The 20,756-nt window shown below is 41.4% G+C and overlaps 4 protein-coding genes across 4 annotated transcripts; 3 read left to right on the top strand and 1 right to left on the bottom strand.

Moving 5' to 3' along the window:
* Positions 1 to 1,743: 1,743 nt before the first annotated feature.
* LOC103983466 (la-related protein 6C) lies at positions 1,744 to 4,028 on the top strand. The gene is made up of 10 exons (XM_009400678.3): positions 1,744 to 2,083; positions 2,168 to 2,249; positions 2,339 to 2,433; positions 2,514 to 2,585; positions 2,674 to 2,753; positions 2,855 to 2,936; positions 3,056 to 3,103; positions 3,182 to 3,250; positions 3,340 to 3,450; positions 3,517 to 4,028. The coding sequence occupies exons 1-10, from the start codon at positions 1,751 to 1,753 to the stop codon at positions 3,799 to 3,801; spliced, it is 1,257 nt and encodes a 418-aa protein (XP_009398953.2). The 5' UTR covers positions 1,744 to 1,750; the 3' UTR covers positions 3,802 to 4,028.
* A 1,326-nt stretch (positions 4,029 to 5,354) lies between these two features.
* Positions 5,355 to 14,398, bottom strand: LOC103982882 (protein DETOXIFICATION 40-like). The gene is made up of 7 exons (XM_065181101.1): positions 13,969 to 14,398; positions 13,271 to 13,902; positions 6,999 to 7,055; positions 6,670 to 6,908; positions 6,326 to 6,444; positions 6,161 to 6,247; positions 5,355 to 5,737 (listed from the first exon to the last, which is right to left on the bottom strand). Exons 1-7 carry the CDS (start codon positions 14,344 to 14,346, stop codon positions 5,675 to 5,677), a joined length of 1,575 nt encoding a protein of 524 aa, XP_065037173.1. The 5' UTR covers positions 14,347 to 14,398; the 3' UTR covers positions 5,355 to 5,674.
* Positions 14,399 to 16,577: 2,179 nt separating this feature from the next.
* Positions 16,578 to 18,751, top strand: LOC103983467 (uncharacterized). Its single transcript, XM_065177577.1, has 3 exons — positions 16,578 to 16,952; positions 17,509 to 18,523; positions 18,596 to 18,751. Exons 1-2 carry the CDS (start codon positions 16,608 to 16,610, stop codon positions 18,283 to 18,285), a joined length of 1,122 nt encoding a protein of 373 aa, XP_065033649.1. The 5' UTR covers positions 16,578 to 16,607; the 3' UTR covers positions 18,286 to 18,523; positions 18,596 to 18,751.
* A 530-nt stretch (positions 18,752 to 19,281) lies between these two features.
* On the top strand, positions 19,282 to 19,854 carry LOC135672191 (protein S40-5-like). The gene has a single exon (XM_065180648.1). The coding sequence runs from the start codon at positions 19,282 to 19,284 to the stop codon at positions 19,852 to 19,854; it is 573 nt and encodes a 190-aa protein (XP_065036720.1).
* Positions 19,855 to 20,756: the final 902 nt, after the last annotated feature.

The following is a 20,756-nucleotide window of genomic DNA, read 5'->3' as shown; positions in this document are numbered from 1 at the left end:
AAACCGATGAATATGGTGAGATATTTGAATATATTTATTAGTAATTTTTCTAAAAATATTTATATTTTGAGTACCTTGATGAAAACACTATAAATGTTATTGAAAATTACCCAAAAAAAAGTCGAATAAAAATATTATAATAGTTTAAAACTGATAAAAATAAAAATAAAAAATTGGTGAAAATTTAAATTAAAGATATTTTTTGCAATAAAATAAAATAAAATAGAAGTACTAATTAAAAAAATACAAAATATGAGTATTTTTTAGAAAAAACATCCTGTGTTGATCGCATGATATTACTTGTACGCCCTCTGTTGTAGTGAATTGACTTAATATTCTTGTTATAAAGTCAACTGCTATAAAGGACAACTCCACTCTCTCATTCACATAGTTCAAATTCTTTGGATAGGGTGGCACTTGTTAATGTTGATACCACAATGATTGTGATTACAACAATGAACATGTGTTTTTTTTTTTTCTGCATTTGTTATTATCATCAAAAATGACAATTTCTAAAAATCATATCACTCATTATGAAATAAATAAATAAAATAATTTATTTATATAATAATTTTTTTTAACTTATTCATGTGATTAAGAAAATTAATTTAATCATTTCTTAATCATACTACATAAATAAAAAATTAATAATTTAAATAAAATAGTAAATTATTTATGATAATTTAATTTATGTTAAGAGAGAAGAATTATCGGTGATTACATATGTTTTATGCAACGCTGTGAATTTTCTAGTACTCTCTTGGGCTATGAGCTGGGCCCACGGTGAGCCACACGATGCTCCTACCATTTAATTTGGTAGGGTGAGTGAAGGAAATCGAGTCACACAACCACCGTGCTATCGTCGCAAGCTTAATTCGTATCTCCGAGATTTACTGGTCTTCTGTAATCACCATGAAGAAGCAAATAGTTATTTCGTATCATTTGCAAGCTTAATTCTTGCCGTATGATGATTCCCTGTGGGACGCCACGGTGGTTCCATCTAACTCTCTTCCTCGACACGCCAAAGGCAACTCTGATGGGCCAATCTCAAACAAACGTGATCTGATGCTGTGCGTGCATGTGTGATGATAAGCATACAGCGTACAGCAACAGCAACGATCATCATTGTTATCATTATAAGCCCCTCAGACCCAACGTTGGGGGATCTTTTATGAACCATCAATTATAATATAATGAAAAGAAATGATTGATGTTTGACCGAATCATCGTTTTGTTTTCATGGCGTTATTGTATCTGCAGAACAGCTTCAGATTTTTCAGACCTTTGGATCAAGATTTTCGATACTTTTTTATATTATATTATATTATATTATATATATATATATATTCCAAGTACAAAGTGTGGGGTATTGTGGGAATCCCGAAGAAGACAGGGGGGGCATTCCCGGAGCGATACTGACTTCCAAGAATATCCGGCTTCCCAGAAGGAAAGGACCAAACTGCCCCTTGGAGATGATGAGGTCATTTAAACGGTCGCGTTTTAGTTCGAGGAGGAAGTTGCTCGATGCGCGAAATGTGGAGTCAAAGGAAGCAAAGGAAACAGTCGCCAGAAACACTCCCGCCACAGAAAAGAGGAGAAAGAAGTGGAGAGAAAGAGGGAGAGGAAGTTTGGAAGATTCGTGCAGTTAGATGCAGGCGCAGAATAAGTTGGAGTGACGGTGGGAGAGGAACAGAAACAGCGATATAGAGAGAGGGAGGGAGGGCTGAGGGGAAGGGTGGGGGAAGCAACAATGGCACAACAAGAAAGCAGAGGAGAAGAGGAGGAGGTCAAGCTATCGAGCAAGGAGGATGAGACAGCAGAGGCGATTGCGGGGTTCAAGTTTAATGTCCACGCGCCGGAGTTCGTACCGAGGTCGCAGCTGCAGGCCGCGCCGGCCCTGTCGGCCGGCTGCTTCTGCCCTTACCTCCAGTTCTTCGGGAACGGAGGCGGCGGCGCGGCGCTGGGGCCGGAGTGGTTCTACTTTACGGAGCAAGAGCCTGTCCACTTCATGCCGGATTTCCACGGGAAGATTGCTGGCCATTCGAAGAGCAACAGCGACATGATTCAGAAGATCGTCAAGCAGGTCTCTTTCTTGCTGCTGATTCTGATCCCTCTTCGCCACCCATCTCTTGCATGTGTTCTTTGACTGAATCTATTCCGCATCCAGGTGGAGTACCAATTCAGTGATACTAATCTGGTTGCCAATGATTTCCTAATGAAGATCATGAACAAAGATCCCGAGGGTTATGGTAAGCAAAATGATGCTCCTTTGCCGGCGCAATTATGGATCTGATTACAGTGTCTTGATGACGGCAATCACATGTCCTCTTGTCTCCAGTTCCGATGTCAGTGGTTGCGTCCTGGAAAAAGATCAAGTGTCTCGGCGCAAACAACCACATGCTGGCGAAAGCACTTCGGACCTCGACGAAGCTTGTGAGTGCTTCCTCCATTCCCCATGTCCGCTCCACCACATGCCGTCGGAAGAAACCTTTGTCATCACGCACGTTTTGCAGGTTCTTAGCGAGGACGGCAAGAAGATCAAGCGTAAACAAGTCTTCACGGAACGAGACAAGGAGGAACTGCAGGTGAGTTCATAAGACACGACAGATGAAGGAAGCAGTTCGATCTATACATCTCTGTTACGTGATTGATATGTGTCTTTCTCTGTTGCAGTCTCGCACTGTTGTGGTGGAAAACCTGCCCGAGGATTACTCACGTCAGAACCTGGAAAAGATGTTCAGTGTTGTTGGGAGGTCAAATGCTTGCGTTTTTATCCCTATCGATTGCGCAAACAGGAAAAGAAAAAGAGTTGCATAACAGCTAATAAATGTTATTTTTCTTGATTTCTGAACAGTGTGAAGAACATCCGAATATGCCATCCTCAAGAACCCAATTCTGCAAGAAACACGAAAAGCGATTTGCTAATCAGCAACAAGGTTCGTTGTCGCTCATATTTATAATGAAAACTAAGTTGAATCATAGACTTTCTCATCATCAAACTTCTGCTACTAGTGCTTAATTTTCGATTTGAATCTTGCAATTTACTTGCTTGAAGCTGCATGCGCTGGTGGAGTACGAGACCACAGAGCAAGCCGAGAAGGCAGTAAGTCGAATTAACGACCTCTTATGTCTGACACCTTCGAACTCCTTACCGAGAGCAAATCTCATTGTCGTTGTGCAGGTCGAGAAGCTAAACGATGAAAGGAACTGGAGAAAAGGCCTTCGAGTTCGAACCATGCTAAGATGCTCGGTAACTTGATCTATTTTTTGCCTCGGCATTCGTTAGATTAATGAATCTGATTCTACCCATCCTGAGCTTTTCTTTTGCTTCCTCGCTAGCCAAAATCTGTGATAAGAGGCAACCATTTCGAATTGTACTCCGAGGATGACCAATCTCCTTCTTCTCAAACCTTAGGCTCTCCTCGCATCGAACAGCTACTCGACCACAATGTAAGTCCGAGATCTCCAGCTTCCGTGATCATGTCTTCGCCAGACTCATGTCCCATGTCTTTACAGAATGAAGATAACCAGAGTGGTCCGAGGAAAGCGTGGGGGAGGGGACGAGTCAAGCCACACGGACTACTTGCTCCGAATCTAAGTGGGCGTGGCTTGCTGACCCAGGCTCCACAGATCGGTGGGGCACTCGGCCATGGAGGAGAAGCGTCAAGCAAGCAGACTCCGCAGGGGCCAAGAATGCCCGACGGAACGCGTGGGTTCACCATGGGTCGGGGGAAGCCGCTCAGCCCTGTTCTGGGACGCTCACCGACTCCAGCCGCAGCTCTTGCCTCCGTCCACCTGTGAACCAGAGACTGATTGCCATCAAGAACATGCAACTTTCTTCAGAGCATTGGCGAAGGTACTCTGTTGTAATAATTACCTCTTTAGGGTAGTCTGAAGTGATGCTGTACTTCTATCTTTTCCCACTACCTAAGCTGCTCGTTCTACTTTGTTTCGTTCCTGCAATAACCATTCATTTGTATTATGTACTGCTCTTTCAGCTAGACTCGAATAAATTTGCACTTGTACTGTGTTTGTGCAAATCAAATCAGCATGTTGAGCTTCAATTTTTCTATGATAAGAAAATATGTGACTCCGCATGACATGATTCAGAAGATCGACAACATTATCAGTATCAGAGCTCCGAAATGAGCCATCTGATGCTTGATTACAGGAATTAAGTTTGTGTCAATTGGAGGAACCACTAGACTACATTATCAATCACTTGGCCACACACGTAATCAAACATGCACCACACACAGATTGCACCTTGTGAGAAAAAGCTGCGCCTCGACATTCTATGACTCGGTTATCCACACACAGACGATAGAGGTGTTTTACCACACCAACACAACGAGAACAGCAACTGAGAGGGCGACCGCAACAATTGTTCTTTAAGGCTTCTTCGCCCAAGCACCTCCTGCACCTGTATTCAAAGTCAATATTTTAGCCTTCCGTTACAAGATCGAAGTCATCCGTTAAGTTGTGCGGCGTTTGATCGTTACCTTGCATGATGCCTGAGGACGACGGCGGTAACGCTGGTGGCTGGCTCGTGCACTGCACCAGCCTGTATACTGAGTTATTGCTCGTGCACTCCGCCTTTCCCATCGAAAACATCCGAAGCGAGGAGGCTGCCTCGGCGGCCAGCCGATTCATCGACTGTGTCAACGACCGGTTGAAGCGCTCAGGCTCGGTCACGTTTATATGGATCGAGCGTGCTCACGTACTGCTCAGAGAAATCTAAGATGGAGAAGAAGTCTCTGTTAGCCACCCGGAGGAAGCAATCAGGATACCAAACTTGGTCTCGGGCGACGATGGCGTCTCGGGCGACGAAGCCAAAAACCCGATCCCTGCTCTCGCCGGCTGTGCCGTTGAGGAAGCCCTCTTCCACAGCAGCTTCGGAGGAGAGGGATGGCAGGAGGGCGTTGAGGTTGGTGGCGTTGATGCTCGAGTTGGTGTTTGAGAGCACGCATGTGGCGCTCCAAAAGTCGGGATAACTGCTTGAGAGGCGAAGCTGGGTGAGAAGATGAGCGAGGAAGAGAAGCAGCAGCAGTTTGCGATGGATGAGATCCATGTGTAAGACTGTCAGCTGGGCACATCCATGTATAATGCTGCGCTCCGCAGCAATTTTGATGGTCAACGTTTCTTTTGTGTTAGAAAAGTCAAAACCTTCACGTAGTTCATGGAAGTCGTCCAAGAACAGGGCACTTGGTAACTTAAAACGTTGACTGTTCTCGTCCACAGCCAGATCGATCTACTTGCCGAATGCACAAAAGAGAGTCGCATGAGTTATTCTGCAAAAACTACGCACGTAGAAAAGCTGTTTCGGGTCAAAATCATGTGGCAGCAGAGGTCAACGTATGGGTTCTATATTGACCCTTGCTAACTTCTCCTCTAAAGAGAAGAATGGATTCGTTCCAGGGAGTCATGCATCTCTTCATAGCACCATCAAAGATTTGAGGTTGGTGTCCATTCGAATCACAAACTCATGGATCTCTACCTTTCTCACTCTTTGCTTAGCACCCTCAAAGAATCCATCACATGTTCTCCCTTCCCTCTTTCTTCAAAGCATCAATGGATTCCAGATCAATGCCATTCAGTCTGGATGTTATTGGCTCCTTAGGTTTTGCTGTGCCACAAGTAGGATGATCTGAATAGATCAACAGGTAGCTGCTATCTAGGATAGAAGGGGCTCCTCCTTGTCCTCCCATTTATCTAATCTCTTCTTAGCTTCTTCCACCTGCAACACAGAAAACATCAGAACCTTCTCTTCTAAATTGCTAACATAAATAACATGAGAACATTCATCTTCTCCTATCATTTAAATCTATTTGTCATTTAGCCATAGAACATCACAGTTTTGATTCTGCATTCTATCCTCGCCTGGATGGAATTATTCTGATATACGCGAAGATGGATTATAAAAAAGACTCATTGTGAAATATCAGTTCATATCTCTTGCTCAATCATGTAGGAGAAGCTTATCATCATGACAAGAATCATCATCCTCTATATAACTTGATATCTTATTAATCAATGAGCCTCAAATTACTATCTGATTGCTTGTCTCACAAAGAACATGGGATCATCAACCGGTATCAATCAAATGTTTGGGATAGCCATTGGCTGGAAAGGAGATTAAATGCAATAAACTTGAGATTACCTCTTTGTTCCAATCGGTTCGGAAAGTGACCACCAGTAAAATAAGTGTCTGGATGACTGTTCCAGCTATCAACCCGCACCATATTCCCTGCACATTAATGACTTGTGTCACCTACGTTTACCATCAGGAGGTCACGAAAATGCATGCTCGTGTCTAAGCGTTTACCGTCACTCCCAAGCCAAATTTGAAGCCAAGGAAACAACCTGCTGGCACACCAACTATGTAGTAGCAGCCAACATTGACGTATGCCACAAATGCTTGCCATCCACAGCCAACAGCAACACCTTCAGTTACGTAGATCACGCTTATTACAGAATTCATACAAATGGACTGATGCTACAGTTGTTTGACTTCCGATGTCTGTTTGTCTCCGTAGCTATTAGCTAATGAGATGATGCACTTAAAAGTGGCAATTGGTGTAGGATCTGATGATGAGAGTTTGAACCCACAAATCTACCTCAGCTGCTTCATGGTGCATCGGCTTAAAAAGGAGTGATGATTACTGGTACCTGATAAGACAGGCTGTATGCCATTGAGGACGATGGCGACGGCGAGCAAAGGACAGAGATCAGAGACGGCACGAGCGACCGTCTCGCCTTCAGTGAAGATATAGCTGATGTAGTCCCGAAGGCAGAGGACGATCATCGCCGCCACGACGGATACCGCGAAAGACACCGCCGTGACGACCACCACCGAGAACTCCGCCGACTTGGGATTCCCGGCACCCAGCTCATTGCTTACGCGCACGCTGTGGGAAGTAGAAACAAGCTTCAGAGGACGCAGTGCGATTACAAATCCGTTTTGGTCATAGAGCGAGAGGGAGATGGTGATGACTGACCTTGCCGCGGCGTTAAATCCGACTGAGATCATAAATGTCGCAGTATTGATGGCCATACTGCACCAACAAGCAGCACAGAAAAATCCAACACTAGTAAATCAAATCTAACATATAAAGCATGTCACCCGGAGAACGCTATGCGATTTGGATTCTGTGCATCCGAGTTGAGGTATTGTGGTGATGTTAGAATATTAAGAGTTATATGTATAATTAAATGTGTTAAGTCATTATTTTCGTTAGTTAAAATTAAAGTGATCTAATTAAAGTAAAATTATTTAGCTAAGCGACATAATTGTTATGAAAATTAATTGTGTGGATACCATCCGCCTAACTTAATGACGAGATAAGTTAGAAAAATGAAACTCTTGAGGCATAATTACAGATTCATCAATTATGAATACAATCATAATTGTAGATTCATCAGTTATGACTATAAATAAGGTTATGGTCCCCGGTTGCAGTATCGAATGAAAAACTTCTCTTCACCCGTCAAGGAGAAATCTAAAGCTCTAAAAGGATACTTGCAATTAGAAGATCAAATCATCGATCAATTCAGAAAATACTCTAATGGATTCATCAGGTACGCTTCCGTATTAATCTATTTCTTAATTGTTGTAGGATTTTATGCATATTATAATAGATTTGATAAGTTTTATGGAAACATCCTTAATCCCTTATTTTGGATCTATTCAGATTTGATTCTATAAAACAAATATTTGATCCATATATGTTAAAAGAAAACAACAAGTGGTATCAGAGCCATCCTACAATGATTGATGAACATTTAAACTTTTTCCTCATAAATTTTAATTATGTTTTCATCAATATTTTAAAGTAATTTGGTTCTATCATCGTTGGGAAAGATGATAATTTTATGTAATCATACTATTTTGAAGTAATTTGGTTCTATTATCGTTGGAAAAGATTATGGTTTTATGTAATCATGCTGCTTCACATTCAATTTAGTACTTTTTTCTGATGTGATATCAGTTTAATTTTGGATTATCTTTTCCACTTCGTGTCTTTTCCTATTCATCAATATGTAAAAATTCATTTTTGCACGACATAAATTTCCCAAATTCTTTTTAGATTTTATCTAATTAATATAAATTTAATTAATTAGATATTGTTGTAATATTATGTTAGTTTAATAATATTGTTGCAATATTATGTTGGATTAAACATAATATTGATTCTATAAAGTTGTTTGTTGACATAAATTGAATGATTTACATGCTTTAAAGATTCATCGGTCAACAAATTAAGATCAAACCAATTTGACTAATATGATCCAAATTCAATTAGTGATTGTTTAATATTAGATTGAGTAATTTAATATATGAAGTCGTCAAAGTGACCTCTCATATATAACATTTCTCATGAAAATATTAAATGTAGTGTGTATTTACATCCATGCGGTAATTATCTGGCCCAAAGGAAGGTTAATGACTGGCCAGATTTTATACATACTTGTAATGATAATACATGATAATTATAAAGTTATACATGTAAATGATAAATCAATCCAAAGATGGGTTTTTCATTTGACATGCCTTATTATCAGTATTTGATCATTACAACAAGACTACCACTAGCAATTAATATTGAAGTCCAAAGACAAGATATTAATGTTGCACTTGGTATCTTGAGATGGGTTATATCATTATTTGAATTTACTTAAGATTATGGTAATAAATATGAGCATAATTTCTGGTTATTTGTTCTTATCTTATTTAGGTTCTCTTATAAAAATATCTGCTAACCTCAATCCAGTACTGGTTTTAAACGAAACCAACTTTAAGGGCAAGAAAAGAAAACACAAATGTGGAAAGAATGAGGCTGATAAGGGTACAGTACAGAAGAAGTAAAATAAGGATGATACTTGTTTCTTCTGTAAGAAATCTGGGCATTTAAAGAAGGACTGTGCTAAATATCATGCTTGGCATGCTAAAAAGGGAACATTCCTTACTTTGGTTTGTTCATAAGTCAATTTAACTTCATTACCTAGAAACACTTGGTGGTTAGACTCCGGTGCAACTACTAACATCAGTGTTTCAAAGCAGGGTTGCCTGAGCTACCGAAGGCCCAATAATGCTGAGAGATGCATTTATGTGGGGGACGAAAAATCGGTAGATGTGGAAGCTATAGGAATATTTAGATTGTTATTATGTACCGGATATTATTTGAATTTAAAAGATACTTTTATTGTACCGTCATTTAGACGGAACTTAATTTCTGTTTCTTATTTGGACAAATCTGGTTATTCTTATTCATTTGGAAAGAATCAGTTTATTTATCTTTAAATTCAAATATGATTGGAACTGGTTTACTTATGACTTATGACAATCTATATTTACTTGATACTATAGCATCCTATCATAAAACATTGAATACAGAATTGCAAGGTACTAAATATAAAATTGAAAAGTCTAATATATTATGGCATAAACGTTTGGGTCATATCTCTAGAAATAGAGTTGAAAGACTTGTGTCAGATGGGATTCTTGATCGCATTGACTTATCAGATCTAGATGTTTGTGTTGAATGCATTAAAGGTAAACAAACCAAACCTAAGAGATTAGGTGCATACAGAGCTACGAACGTCTTAGAATTGATACGTACAGATATTTGTGGACCATTTCCAACACCTTCATGGAATGGTCAACAATACTTCATATCATTCATAGACGATTACTCTAGATATGGATACCTGTATCTAATACATGAAAAATCTCAATCTTTGGATGTGTTCAAAACATTTAAAGCTGAAGTTGAAAATCAACTCAGCAAAAGGATAAAAAGCGTCAGATCTGACCGTGGAGGAGAATATTATGGTAGAAATGATGGCTCGGGTGAACAACGTCCAGGACCATTTGCTTTATACCTAGAGGAGTGTGAAATTGTCTCTCAGTATACAATGCCTGGGTCACCTAGCATGAATGGTGTAGCTGAAAGACGAAACCGCACACTTAAGGACATGGTAAGAAGTATGATTTCTCAATCTACTTTGCCAGAGTCACTTTGGGGAGAAGCAATAAAAACTGCAGCTTACATTCTTAATAGAGTACCAACTAAAGCAACTGCAAAAACTCCTTATGAACTTTGGACTAGGAGAAAGCCTAGTTTAAGACATTTTCGTGTATGGGGTTGTCCAGCTGAGGCAAGGCCTTACAGGCCTAATGAAAATAAATTGGAACCCCGAACAATAAGCAGTTACTTTATTTGTTATTCTGAGCAATCTAAGGGGTATAAATTTTATGATCCCAAATCAAGAAATATTTTTGAGATGGGTATTGCTACATTCTTTGAGGATATTGAGTTTGGGAGGAGAAATAAGATTAAAGACTTTACCTTTGAGGAAGAATTGGTTCAGTCTGATCCGATTCATACAGTTGCTACTAATATGGCAAAATCTATACCTCAAAAGGATATAGTCATTTCAACTATGCATCAGCTAGCCGCAAAATCTATATGAAGAAATTATTCATGAGGAACAAACTCAACATCCTCAAGAATCTATGCCGCAAGAGCCAGCACCTTTGCGACGATCCACTAGGGAAAGGAGGGGTGCCATTACAGATGATTATATGGTATTTCTTCAGGAACATGAAGAAAGTAGTGGTATAATGGAAGATGATCCAATCAACTTCCGTCAAGCCATGAAGGATTCTAATTCGGATAAGTGGATTGAGGCAATGAATCAAGAGTATAAGTCCATGCAAGACAATAAAGTTTGGGAACTTGTCCCATTACCAGAAGGTGTGAAACCCATTGGTTGTAAATGGATTTTTTAAAACCAAAAGGGATTCTAAAGGTAATGTGGAGAGGTATAAAGCACGTCTTGTGGCAAAAGGCTATACTCAAAAGGAAGGGATTGACTTTAAAGAGACATTCTCTCCGGTTTCAACGAAGGACTCTTTTAGGACAATTATGGCTCTAGCTACACATTTTGATTTAGAGCTTCATCAGATGGATGTTAAAACATCATTTCTCAATGGAAACATTGATGAAATAATTTATATGGTGCAACCAGAATACTTTGTGTCAGGAGACCCAAAGAAAATGGTTTGTAAATTGATAAAATCCATCTATGGACTAAAACAGGCATCCCGTCGGTGGTATCACAAATTTCATCAAGTAATTATCTCATTTGGTTTTGAGATGAACGCTGTTGATGATTGCGTGTATCGCAAATTCAATGGGAGCAAATTCATTTTCCTGATATTGTATGTGGATGATATTCTGCTTGCCACAAATGATAGAGGCTTATTGCACGAAACCAAGAAATTTCTATCTAGAAATTTTGAGATGAAAGATCTTGGTGATGCCTCTTTTGTATTAGGAATCCAGATACACCGAGATAGATCCCGGGGTATTCTAGGATTATCACAAAGGAGCTATATCGATAACGTACTCAAAAGGTTTGGCATGCATGATTACAAATCAGGAGACACCCCTGTCGCAAAGGGAGACAAGTTCAGTCTCAATCAGTGCCCTAAAGGAAATATGAAAACTCAAGAAATGCAGAAGATTCCCTATGCATCAGCTATAGGGAGTCTAATGTATGCACAAGTTTGTACGCGTCCGGATATAGCGTACATTGTTGGAGTGTTAGGCAGATACTTAAACAATCCTGGAATGGATCACTGGAAGGCAGCTAAAAGAGTCATGAGATATTTAAAGAGGACAAAATATTATATGCTCACATATAGGAGATCAGACCATTTGGAGATCATTGGGTATTCTGACTCCGATTTTGCTGGATGCCAAGATAGTAGGAAATCCACTTCGGGCTACATTTATATGTTGGCTGGTGGGGCGATTTCTTGGCGTAGTGCCAAGCAATCTTTTATTGCTTCTTCCACTATGGCAGCGGAATTTGTAGCATGTTTTGAGGCATCCAATCATGGAATTTGGTTGAGAAATTTTGTCACAGGGCTGCAAATACTACAAGGGATTGAAAAACCACTAAAGATATATTGTGATAATAAATCAGCTGTTTTATACTCCAACAATAGGAGTTCGACTAAGTCAAAGCACATTGACATCAAGTTCCTAGTTGTGAAAAAAAGGTACAAAGTAAACAAATTTCTATAGAACACTTGGGAACAAACTTTATGTTGGCAGATCTTCTCACAAAAGGTGTACCGCCCAAGGTCTTTCATGAGCATACTGCTCATATGGGTATATCAGAATTTAAGGAAACTTTAGTTTAGTGGGAGTCTGTCATATGTTTGTTGTATGTTCTATGCCAGATTCTATATTTGTACAGATATTTTCTGATCAGAAATAAAGCTTCAGTTTATTATACTTTGTACATTATGGCTATTAAAATTATTAATGATCTCATAAAGATAAAGTTAGACCAGTTGAAAATTGACATGTATAGATCACATTCATGTAATTTTCATGCTATACATTTCATAATTGATCTATGTCATTTGATTATATTAATATTAGTGATCATTGATGGGTTTAGCTATGATTGATATAGCGAAGACCGCTTTGGTCCTATATTAATATAGTCAATGGACGAGAATGTTTTGTATGTCCTATTTAATAATGACAATAGTTTTGAGCTCATAAAGAATATCACATTTATAAGGATACATATGTGACTCAGTAGGAGATTGTTAGAATATTAAGAGTCATATATGTATAATTAAATGTGTTAAGCCATTATTTTCGTTAGCCAAAATTAAAGTGATCTAATTAAAGTAAAATTATTTGGCTAAGGGACATAATTGTTATGAAAATTAATTGTGTGGATACCATCAGTCATGTTCCTAACTTAATGACGAGATAAGTTAGGAAAATGAAACTCTTGAGCCATAATTGCAGATTCATCAATTATGAATATAATCATAATTGTAGATTCATCAGTTATGACTATAAATAAGGTTATGGTCCCCGGTTGCAGTATCGAATGAAAAACTTCTCTTCACCCGTCAAGGAGAAATCTAAAGCTCTAAAAGGATACTTGCAATTGGAAGACCAAATCACCGATCAATTCAGAAAATACTTTAATGGATTCATCAGGTACGCTTCCGTATTAATCTATTTCTTAATTGTTGTAGGATTTCATGCATATTATAATGGATTTGATAAGTTTTATGGAAACATCCTTAATCCCTTATTTTGGATCTATTCAGATTTGATTCTATAAAACAAATATTTGATCCATATATGTTAAAAGAAAACAACAGTGCATGCCACTAAAACAGGAAGAGGACGATACAAATGGTAAGAAGGCATTGAAGACTAGTCCTCACCACACGGAGAGGGAATCAAGGGCCAACGCCGGGTCCTTCAGCAGCCCAGTAATGAGCACCAGGATCTGGTAGTACCACGTCTCCAAGCACATCATCACGGCGGAGGCCGTGGTCAACCGGAAGAACCCCGGCAGCCCCGAGAAGGCTTGCCAGGTGAACCCGGTCCACGTGGAGCGGCACAGCCGGCTGGTGACGATGTACACGAACTGCGCCCCTACGATGATGCACCAAGACAGGCTCAGCACCAGCGAGGCGCCCAGCAGCCCCAGCCCGACTTTGTACACCACTACCCAGCTCAGCAGCAGGTGCACCACCAGCGTCGCGGCCGAGATGTAGGCGCTCGGCGCCACGATGCTCTGTGCCTGCAGAAACTTCTGAATCGGGTAGTTGGCGGCGTATGCAAAGATCTGCGGGATCAGCCCGTAGACGAAGACCGACGCCGCCCTGGCGATGTCCCGCGACTCCCCCAGCAGCACCAGGATTGGCCGCGACAAGGCGTAGATCACCGCAAGTGGCACGCCGGTGGCCATGAGCAGCACCGTCGACCGCTGGAGGTATACTCCGAGCATCTCGTACTTGTGGGCGCCGTACGCCTGCCCGCACAGCGTTTCCACGGCACTCCCCATCCCTAGCTGCGGACAGTCAATGCGATCTTCATGCGTTATTTGCCACACGACCTCAGATAGCTTAGTAGTTACCATGATGCCATAGGCGAAGATTTGGATGCCGGAGTTGCCGAGGGAGGCGGCGGCGAGCTCGACGTTGCCGAGGTGACCGGAGAAGATCTGGGTGGACATGGACATGACGAAGTTGATTAGGTACACAACTATGGCCGGCGCCGCGAGGGTGAGGAGCAGCCTCATCTCGATCTGGGAGGCAAGCCCGACGCGGCGGAGCCAAAGGATGGAGGTGTCGTTCAGTATGCTCTCCAGCTTCCCGCTGGTCCCGTGAGCTTTGCCGTCGGCGGCCACGGGAGGCAGCGACGTCGATGCCTGCAGGGGCAGGCCGTGGCCATCGTCGTGGGCGGGGAATAAGAGAGGCGAGGAGAGCTCCTCCCGGGGAGCACTTGACCACATCCCGTGTAGCCGTTGAGCTCTGGGAGAGTGAAGCGGGAAGAAGAAGATGGGGTCTTTCTCTATTCATACGAGGCCATGAGTGCAACCATCGAGACAAATAGATCAATGACTTGAGGAATCCAAAAAGGTGCTGCACGGAAAGCCATGCACAGTCCTGCTGGGATGCATTAGGCTGTCAACTCTGGTATCGTCGAAATCACTTCCTCAGCTACTTGTCAACGAGAGAGATGGTCACCACCTCGTGCCAACAGTCGTTAATGGTGGTTTTGACTAATACTTATAGAGTCGATCAAATTACGAGACAACAAAGATAACTTATTATACAAAGAATTTTAAGTACACATAGAATATTATTAATTTGGATATATTCTTGACTCATATTCCTTCTTTCATTAAGTTTTCGCAATCCTATGTTTTTCCGATCCATGCATTCAATTGAATACTTGCGAAGTTGGTGTATTATTGAAATCTCTGGGTGGGATGTCATCGGACAAGCACAAAAGAAGTAGCTGTCCACAGTTCACACAATCCTCGTATTAGACTAAATGTATGGCGATAAAATTGGATGAATATGGCATTAAACTTTCTAAGTCATACTAGTTAGAACTCATGGTCAATAGGGATATAGATTGTTATGGAAGACTCGAATCATTTACGATATACGATGAATATAATTTAATAACGACATACATCTAATTTATTAAGTCACAACTAACACCATTGCATCACCTGTGTTGTTATTGTTTGTGTTAGAAAAAAAAAAGAAGAGATTTTTTTAATCAAATAATATATAATTTAACATCAAATATATTATAACTAATTTAATTAATATATATCAATCAAATTAATGATAAAATATAAAACAAATCACAAGATAAGATTTATGTAAAAAAAAAAAAGTGCAACATCAAGGGAAAGCAAAACCAGATTAGAATATCTTTAGTCATAAAATAATGAGATTACAAAAAAAATTTCTCTAGATTAATTAGAGGATATCAAATAATTTTTTTTATCTCATAATCAAATAAATTATAATTTAATATTAAGTATATTATATATAATTTAAGTAGTACAGATCAATCAGATTAATCATAAAATATTACATAAATCAGGAGACAAAATTTATGTAAAAAAAATTCTTCAACATAAAGGAAATAAAACTATGAGCAAAATCAGATTAATTTTTCATCATAGAATAGTGAAATTACAAATTTTACTCTCTCTAGATCAATGGGATGATATCAAATACTATATGAAAAATAGATTTAAAGAAATAAAAAAATCAGATGGAAAAAATATTTCAAAGATATGCATTAATCAATTCAGATATATAAATCAACATATCAAAAAATACGACAATTGAAAACCAATTTTACTAATCAATCATCAAATATTTTTGCTCTTTTATTTTTTCTTCACTTAACCCATATAAGATTAAAATTAAAAATTTAAATTAATCTCATATGTCCCATCACTAAATCCCTGTATTTGTGGATATTTTCCTCATCACAATGTGCAGAAACTGGTGAGAGAGAGAGAGAGAGAGAGAGAGAGAGAGAGAGAAAGAGAAAAGGAGAGAATTCTCATCTTTTATGTCATTGAGAAGATAGCAGAATGCAAACAAAGTAAAACATAAAGGACAAAGTATTTGATGTGCAAATGATCCAACATACTAGCCGATAAAGTACACTTTCTGATTTGAGAGCCAAACAAAGTATTGTTTTTAGCTTCGACAAGATGTGGAGAACAGTGAAAAGTACTTCTATCATATGCACCTCCTTCAGTCCATACTATTCGGGCAGCTATCCATGAAAATGATGCTTGAGAAGGCAAATGATATAAGTCTTACAATCTTTGTGAAATTTATGTAACGTTTTTATGATAATTTTCTGTTGCAACTTTATGCCATGTTAAAATACTGAATTGATAAATAATGCTTTGCAAGTTTATCTAGGAAACATTTTTCATCTTAAATCCACCTTGTATAAAGTATTTAATGTCTTTTATTTTACTAAACCATGATATGTAGGTCAAAAAATTAACCTTTATAGTCGTATAGTTAATGATTAAGCCTCTTTATCATATTACAAAATGATTTTATCTCTAAAAATGACATTATTTTTCTATTATATATATATATATATATATATATATATATATATATATATATATATATATATATATATATATATATATATATATACGCCTCTACGTCATCACACACACACACACTCTCTCTCTGCCATAGAAGCTACGACTTGATGGCGCGATCGGCCGGCCGGATGCAATTCCCGAAAGGCGCCGTTCTGGCGATCCGCTCTGCCATAACGATAACCTCTAGACTGGCCCACCACCACGGCGGAAGGCGGCGTGGCTCCGCCGCTCCGATCCTGTGGTGGAAGCTCCACGATGCGGTCCGATTGGTGAAGACGCCAGAGCAAGCCGGCGCTCGTGGAAAGAATCATCAGGAGAAGGGGTGTGAAGTGGGAAAACCGGAGGGCGCCTTCTCAGCGAGGAAGCTCGCAGCGGCTCTGTGGCATTTGCAGCATGTGGCGGGAGTTAAAGGCAGCGGACGACGAGGGAGGGGCGGTCGGCTTGGGTTCAAGGTAGGACCGCAACGCATCCTTTCTTGGGAAACATATATTATCGATTGATCTTTAACCTAGAATTCGATACTTTAGCTGAGATTTCCGTGTGATGAAAACCGAAAATGCTGAATGCTTCAGGATCGTCCTTCAAGAACCTTTATGATGGAAATGGGATTTTTTTTTTCCCATGTCTTTTCCTCGATCTTTCCCTCTGGATTTTGCGCAGCATTAGTCTAATTTTCGAAAGGTTCGTCCTAAAAATCGCTCTTTTTTACCTACAGTTTACAGGTGGAGAAACTAGGAATGATTAGATATCCTCTTTTTTCTTCACAGAGAAGAATAATTCCCCCAAATTGTGAATCATTTACCCTCAATGGGGGGATATCCCACTTCAATTTATTAGATATTTGATGTAATAATGGATCGATTTGGAGAATGCTCATTTAATTTGATCAAATCCTAATTCGTGTTTTTCGAGGGATTCTACTCTGCAGAAATTAATATTCTGTATTCAATTAGGTTTATCTGTTCATTTTGATATGGCATCCTTTTTATTTGTTTTATCTGAAAGCAGCTTGAATCTTGGGGCAAGTTTCACAATTTTGCATTGGAGAGGGCAACAAAATGGGATATTGGGTGCTTAATATCTGTGCGTGAGACTTGTCATAATCATGGTCACCAGAAACTTGTCAATACTCGGCTGAACACTGCTTCTGTCATTTCTTCTCTCTGGGAAGAGCTCGAGCAGGCTCATCTCTACCTTGATGAGCTTCAAAATGAGAGACAGTCAGCGAAGCAAAAGCTGTGTTGCTTCATGAGGAAGCCTTGGGAGGAAAAGGCTTCATGGCAGATCAGTAAGCATGAGAAAGTTCGGGACATAATAGCAGCCATCAAGGATGGCCTCAACAGAGAGAGGAGAAGCCGGAAGAGGATGGAGATTATGAACTCCAAGCTGGTGAGTGAGCTTGCTGAGGCCAAGTTATCAGCAAAGCAGTACTTGCAGAACTATGAGAAGGAGAGGAAGGAACGTGAGCTTATCCAGGAGGTGTGCAACAAGCTTGCAAAAGAGATTAGAGACAACAAAGCTGAAGTAGAATCTTTGAAGAGGGAATCAACAAAACTCCGAGAGGAATTGGATGAAGAGAGAAACACGTTGCAGATGGCAGAGGTTTGGCGTGAAGAGAGGCTACAAATGAAGCTGGTAGATACAAAACTTATGCTCGAGGAGAGACACTCGGAGTTGATTAAGCTTCGAGCTGGTATAGATGCTTTTCTCAGAGGACATGGCAGTACACGTGCAAATACATCAGTGCAGAAAGCTGATGTGCTCAGGGAAGCTGGGTTTGGGTAAAAGCTTCAGTATGAGATTACAGGCTTCCTTGGCAGCGGTGTCGGCACCACATGGAAAACACCATCACGACCATGATGATGTCCCAATCAAAACCAACTCCCCTTCTTCTCCACGTGAATCAAAGCAAATATTTTGATTAGAGAGTTGAAATAAGATTCCAAAGCATAGTAAGAAGCCTATTAGAGGAGACAAGCCTAAGTAATGCGTGTAAGGAGCTGAGCTATGTGTCTGGATGCAGGTTAGATTCTGATTCCACTATAATGCATGACATTAGAATAACATTTAACAGCAATTTATTCTTTTTTTTCAGGTGCTTCAGTTCTTTGAACAGATGGAAGATTGGATTAATCTTGAGCTACTTTTGTCTCAGATCTATGCCTAGGTGCAGTGGACCTACAGCCATAATTATCTATGGTCATCTTAGACTACAGTAGCATACAAGATTCATATAATTCATACAATTTTGACCAGGAAAGGTAACGCGAAGAAGAAGATACCATGACTTGAACTCGTTTATATTATAGGGGTGCGATTGTTAGCACATGAGGTCTCTCACGAGCCTTTGATCGCTGCGAGTCATGTCAACGTTGGCCCACCTCGAACGATCGATTTGTCGCCACTGATCATGGAGATGCCACATGTCTTATGATTTGTGTCCATGATTCGTAGTGAGCCCATCGATAACGATCGTAATTTCATTTTTTTCTTGGGGTATACTCTAACGATTGTTCTCAGATAAACCTTGGTCCGACCAATAGCAATTCCTGCCCCAGAACGTACCCACGTGCGCATGGGCCCACCACTTTCGGACATGAGCTTAGACTGCTACGTCTAATGAGCTCCACCGAGAATGGACGAAATGAAACCAAGCCCCAAATGACGCGCTTCGGCCTATAAATAATAGCGGCGCCGGCAGTTCCTTCGCGACCGCGTGGTTCTTACGACGGACGATCCTCCCTCCCTCACTGCGCGTACCCTTGGGCGGCGGCGGCGACTATGGCCAAGGGGCGCAGGCGCGGGGCGGAGCGGCTCCTCAGCCCCACCGCCCGTTGCGATGGCGGAGGCGCCGCCGATCTTCCCGACCTCTCCGAGGACGACGTCTGGCCCGCCGTCCTCACCGCCGCCGACGATCACCCGGCCTTCTCCGCCGCCGTGGGCGACGGCGACCACCACGATATGGGCCGGCCCGGGACGGGCCTCACCGGCGCCCGCCGCTGGGCCGATCGGCACGTCGGCGGGCTCTCCCTGGCATTGGAGGACGCGTACCCAGGGGCGCCGGCCCCCCATCCGCCATACGAGCGGCACCGCATGGTGGCGGCGGCGGCTTCGGCTCCCGTGGACGTGCCGGCCTGGCCGTGGGCGCTCCGGACCCGCTCTGGAGGGCCGTCACCGGAGCGGGAGGAGGAAGACGCGGATGGGGAGTGGCTGCCGCCGCACGAGTACTTGGCCAGGGCGCACGGGAGGTGCCTGGCGACGTCGGTGCTGGAAGGCGCGGGGAGGACGCTCAAAGGCCGCGACATGAGCCGGGTTCGCGACGCAGTTTGGAGCCAGACCGGCTTCTCCGGTTGAACCTGGAATCCGTCCATCCGAGCCATCCCGACTTTTGAAGCACTCCTTTCCTCTCTCTTTACAACCCCCCCGCTTCTTTTTTATTTTTTATTCCAAAAACAAGCAAACATAAAAAAAAGTGAGATTATTGATGTGTGTTGGAACTGTGACTTGGCCATGCGCCTGTTGTCGAATAATGATAATAAAATACTACACACGTTTTGTTCACAGCAATTAGATCGATAGCGAGAGAGAGAGAGAGAGAGAGAGAGAGAGAGAGAAGCTGGTCGAAAATGGGGGAAGAGCCGTGGCAAAGTGGCACACTAGGTGGTAGTACTGTGGGTGTGTGGACTACACAGAGGGAGGGGGGAATAAAGTGCGTGCAATAATTGAGGGGGCTGGCGCTGAAGCTGTGATGCAGCTGAGAACACCTGGCACCGCCACTCGACGACACACATGTCGCGTTTTGGGTGCACGACAAGCAACTTGGATGGAAAAGGACCAGCGTCGTCACTCGTCGTCGGTTCCTTTTCGCAGCGAGAGACGTCTGGTGTTGGGCACTACGGTGAATGCGAGTGCGCGAGTGAGCGAGCACAAAGGAGGGACGTTCTCGGAAGCGACCCCACCTTGTCCTCCCTTAGCTAATCGTTCATGCACTTGGCGTGGCAGTCTATTTCATCCTTTGCCTTGTGCATAGCCACGATCGAGTCAACTTTGTCGTGCAATATACAGGCACCATCTTACGTATGCAGGTTTATTTTAACATGATTACCATGCTTAGCATAATAATGTTGACTTATCTTAATATGAAATCGATGGATAGAACGGGCTTTGGGTGTTGGGCTCGTATGATTTGGCCCATTAGAAATCCAAATTTTAGTTCTGGTCTGAGCCCATTGGAGGACTTCTGTACCTAAATCCGT

Source organism: Musa acuminata, chromosome BXJ1-4 (assembly GCF_036884655.1).
Source record: "Musa acuminata AAA Group cultivar baxijiao chromosome BXJ1-4, Cavendish_Baxijiao_AAA, whole genome shotgun sequence".
Taxonomy (NCBI): domain Eukaryota; kingdom Viridiplantae; phylum Streptophyta; class Magnoliopsida; order Zingiberales; family Musaceae; genus Musa; species Musa acuminata.
The sequence above is the reverse complement of the archived record's forward strand: the minus strand, read 5'-3'. Positions and strand labels throughout refer to the sequence as shown.